This window comes from Branchiostoma belcheri, unplaced genomic scaffold, assembly GCF_001625305.1.
Source record: "Branchiostoma belcheri isolate BF01 breed outbred unplaced genomic scaffold, Haploidv18h27 scaffold120, whole genome shotgun sequence".
Classification (NCBI taxonomy): Eukaryota; Metazoa; Chordata; class Leptocardii; order Amphioxiformes; family Branchiostomatidae; genus Branchiostoma; species Branchiostoma belcheri.
The window spans coordinates 468,482-470,999 of NW_017802603.1; the positions used below are offsets into that span (position 1 = coordinate 468,482).

At 39.4% G+C, this 2,518-nt stretch overlaps 2 protein-coding genes across 2 annotated transcripts in view; both read right to left on the reverse strand.

The window, feature by feature from the left end:
- Positions 1–316, reverse strand: part of LOC109462919 — a 1,347-nt gene extending 1,031 nt beyond the window's left edge. The window contains exon 1 of the mRNA XM_019759548.1: positions 308–316. Coding sequence (XP_019615107.1) covers positions 308–316 — 9 coding nt within the window. The remainder of the gene's footprint in view (positions 1–307) is intronic.
- Positions 317–1,033: 717 nt separating this feature from the next.
- The window catches only part of LOC109462951, a 2,400-nt gene continuing 915 nt past the window's right edge, over positions 1,034–2,518 (reverse strand). The window contains exons 2-3 of the mRNA XM_019759582.1: positions 1,962–2,228; positions 1,034–1,754 (exon numbers count right to left, since the gene is read on the reverse strand). Of these exons, the coding sequence (XP_019615141.1) occupies positions 1,668–1,754; positions 1,962–2,228 (354 nt within the window). The 3' untranslated portion in view covers positions 1,034–1,667. The remainder of the gene's footprint in view (positions 1,755–1,961; positions 2,229–2,518) is intronic.

The window sequence follows — 2,518 nt, forward strand, 5'->3', positions numbered from 1 at the left end:
TCTCTGTTAGTGTAACAATGATGCAAGCTATAGATTATAGACTTCTCACCAAATGCAAATCATGCAATATAAATGTCCATGTACATTGTAGCGCACAAGTTGTTTTGATGCTACAAAATTGCATACTTATGTGTGTGTGTATCTATAAGATATCTAGCTATCTTTATATACAATGTTGCATTCAAGTGTTTGCTTCCATATTGATAAAGCTTGTTCAATGGATCACTGTTGACTCCTTGCAGATGTCCACGAACTCCTGGATATATAATATTATATTGAACCTTGTACCGTATACCCTTAGAGTTACCTGAGACATTTTCTGTTCATGAGGACTGTACTTAAGATTCCCGCTTCAAAGTCTTGTACAAAGTGATATAGAGGCAAAAGCTTTGCTATGAAACTTTCTTCCAAACACAACATCCAAATTTTGTTCATTTTCTCCTAAAGATACCTCTTTAAAACATCTGCATGTAGGTATCACAGTGATATAGGAACATGAAGGTCCATGTGAACCATTAACGTTACCTCAAAAGGCCCCAGCCATCAACTTGTTAAGTGCAGTACTGTCACTTTGTGTAAAGAGATACATGTATTTATGGAAGTTCCTAATCTTAATATTGTTTGGATGTTGTTTTCATCACAGAATATAGACTATGGATCCGAATTACAGTATTTAATTTGTGTTAAAATATTTTATGTCTTTTTTTTTTACAGTTTGGTTTTGACATTTTTGGACATATTTTAATGATGTATTCCTTCTTTGCATCGAAGATGTACATGGGCCATGATACTGCAATAAAAAATGTACTTTTAAGAATTAATGATGAAAGTTGTTCTTGTATTCTTTTCATAGTAATGCAGACCCTTAAACAACCAGGATGACACCTAGGCGAAGTACACAGGTGTTAAAAAGCAAACAATGGTCATGAATATTGCAACATCGTGAACGAAATTAGATATGAAAAATGAAAGAATTGGAGAACAGGGAAAATTAACTTGTTTATTTTGCAGCAACTGCATGATGGTATAATGGTAACATAAAGTAATACAATGTACCAACTGGTCATTGTTAAGAAATAAAACTTCCAAAACTCGTGTAGGTTATGCAAACTTTTAACTTTCAAACTCTACTGCTCTGGTTAACTAGTGATACAAACCCAGGAATTTTCGAACAAAATTTAACAATTGATGAGCTGTACCATATCATGCAAATTGCAAATATTTTGTATCCTCCAGTGTCCAACTATTACTTTATGGTGATATCGGGGGAAAGAATTCAACAGCATAACTATATAAACACAATTCTGGTAAAACGTTTTAAACGTTGACATTTTTTTTTTGTAATAAGGTCTCAAAGAAGAACGCCATTGCGTATCGTCCAGTGTCCAGTTGGGTACTTTTATACTTTATGGTGCGATCGGGAGAAATTTTAACAGCATAACTCTGTATTTAAACAATTCTGGTAAAACGTTTTAAATGTAAACATTTTTTTTTTTTTACAATCAGGTCTCAAAGAACAACAAGAGCGTTTTTGCGCAGTGCTCTAAAACACAACAGTTATCAAATACTGGCGACGAAATATCAACATTTCCTGAAAGAAATGCTGTTTCCGGGAAGAAACGTTGGTCCCTTCCGGGTCCCTTGGTCTTGTCTGGTCCGTCTCCCTTTTAGTAGCCATCACTGCCTGGCTCGTCATCTGGGAGGGAGAAGCGGACTCGCTTCTTGGCCTTAGAGACGGTAGCCAGCTTGTGTTCCTGTTTTTTGTGGGATGGTAGAATTACTATTAAGGACCAAACAAACACTTTTTGATGGGAGGTGAAACAACTTGAGTGCCTTTTTTGGTAGAACAAGGTATAGTCATGCGTGGAAATACAACACCGATGTGTATTTATCAAGTTTGTAGCGATGAAAGTCGCTGCATTTCTAATATTAGTGAGTACTAGTAGATGACATTGCCATACCTGGCGGCGTTCAGCGGCGAGGTTCTGGCGCGTCTCCAGTGCGTCAACTGTCGCCTTCTTCGCCACACGCGCTCTTCTCGCCTCCAGGCGCTTCTCAAGCTGTTTGGTTCTCTGGGATGCTCGAGTGGCGATGACGTCGGAATCAGAGGTTGCAGTGATCAGAAATGCGGTGCTGGTCATCCTGCTCGCCTCCTTCTTGGCCTTGATCTGAGCTGCTTTCTCGGCAAACTTCTTCGAAATCCTGGCCGTCTTCTCGTCTAACAGCTCCTGCAATGATCGTACAAAAAAAGGATGATCAACAATGTACCCGAAATAGCTTCCCTTACTTTTGATTCGATCCGATTCACCTAGTCCGTCATCCCCATACTAGTAATCTCTGATGTGCTCGTCTGATGTTCAAATGTGCCATGTCAACCCCTGCCATTGGCCAAGTCGAGAGTCGAACCATATCCTTACCTGTCTCCTAACTTCCGCGTCACTAAGCTGCTTCTTCAGATCACCACGAGACTCAGGGCAGCTTTTCTTCACCTTCTCCCGTCGCTCCTCTAGTCGCCTCT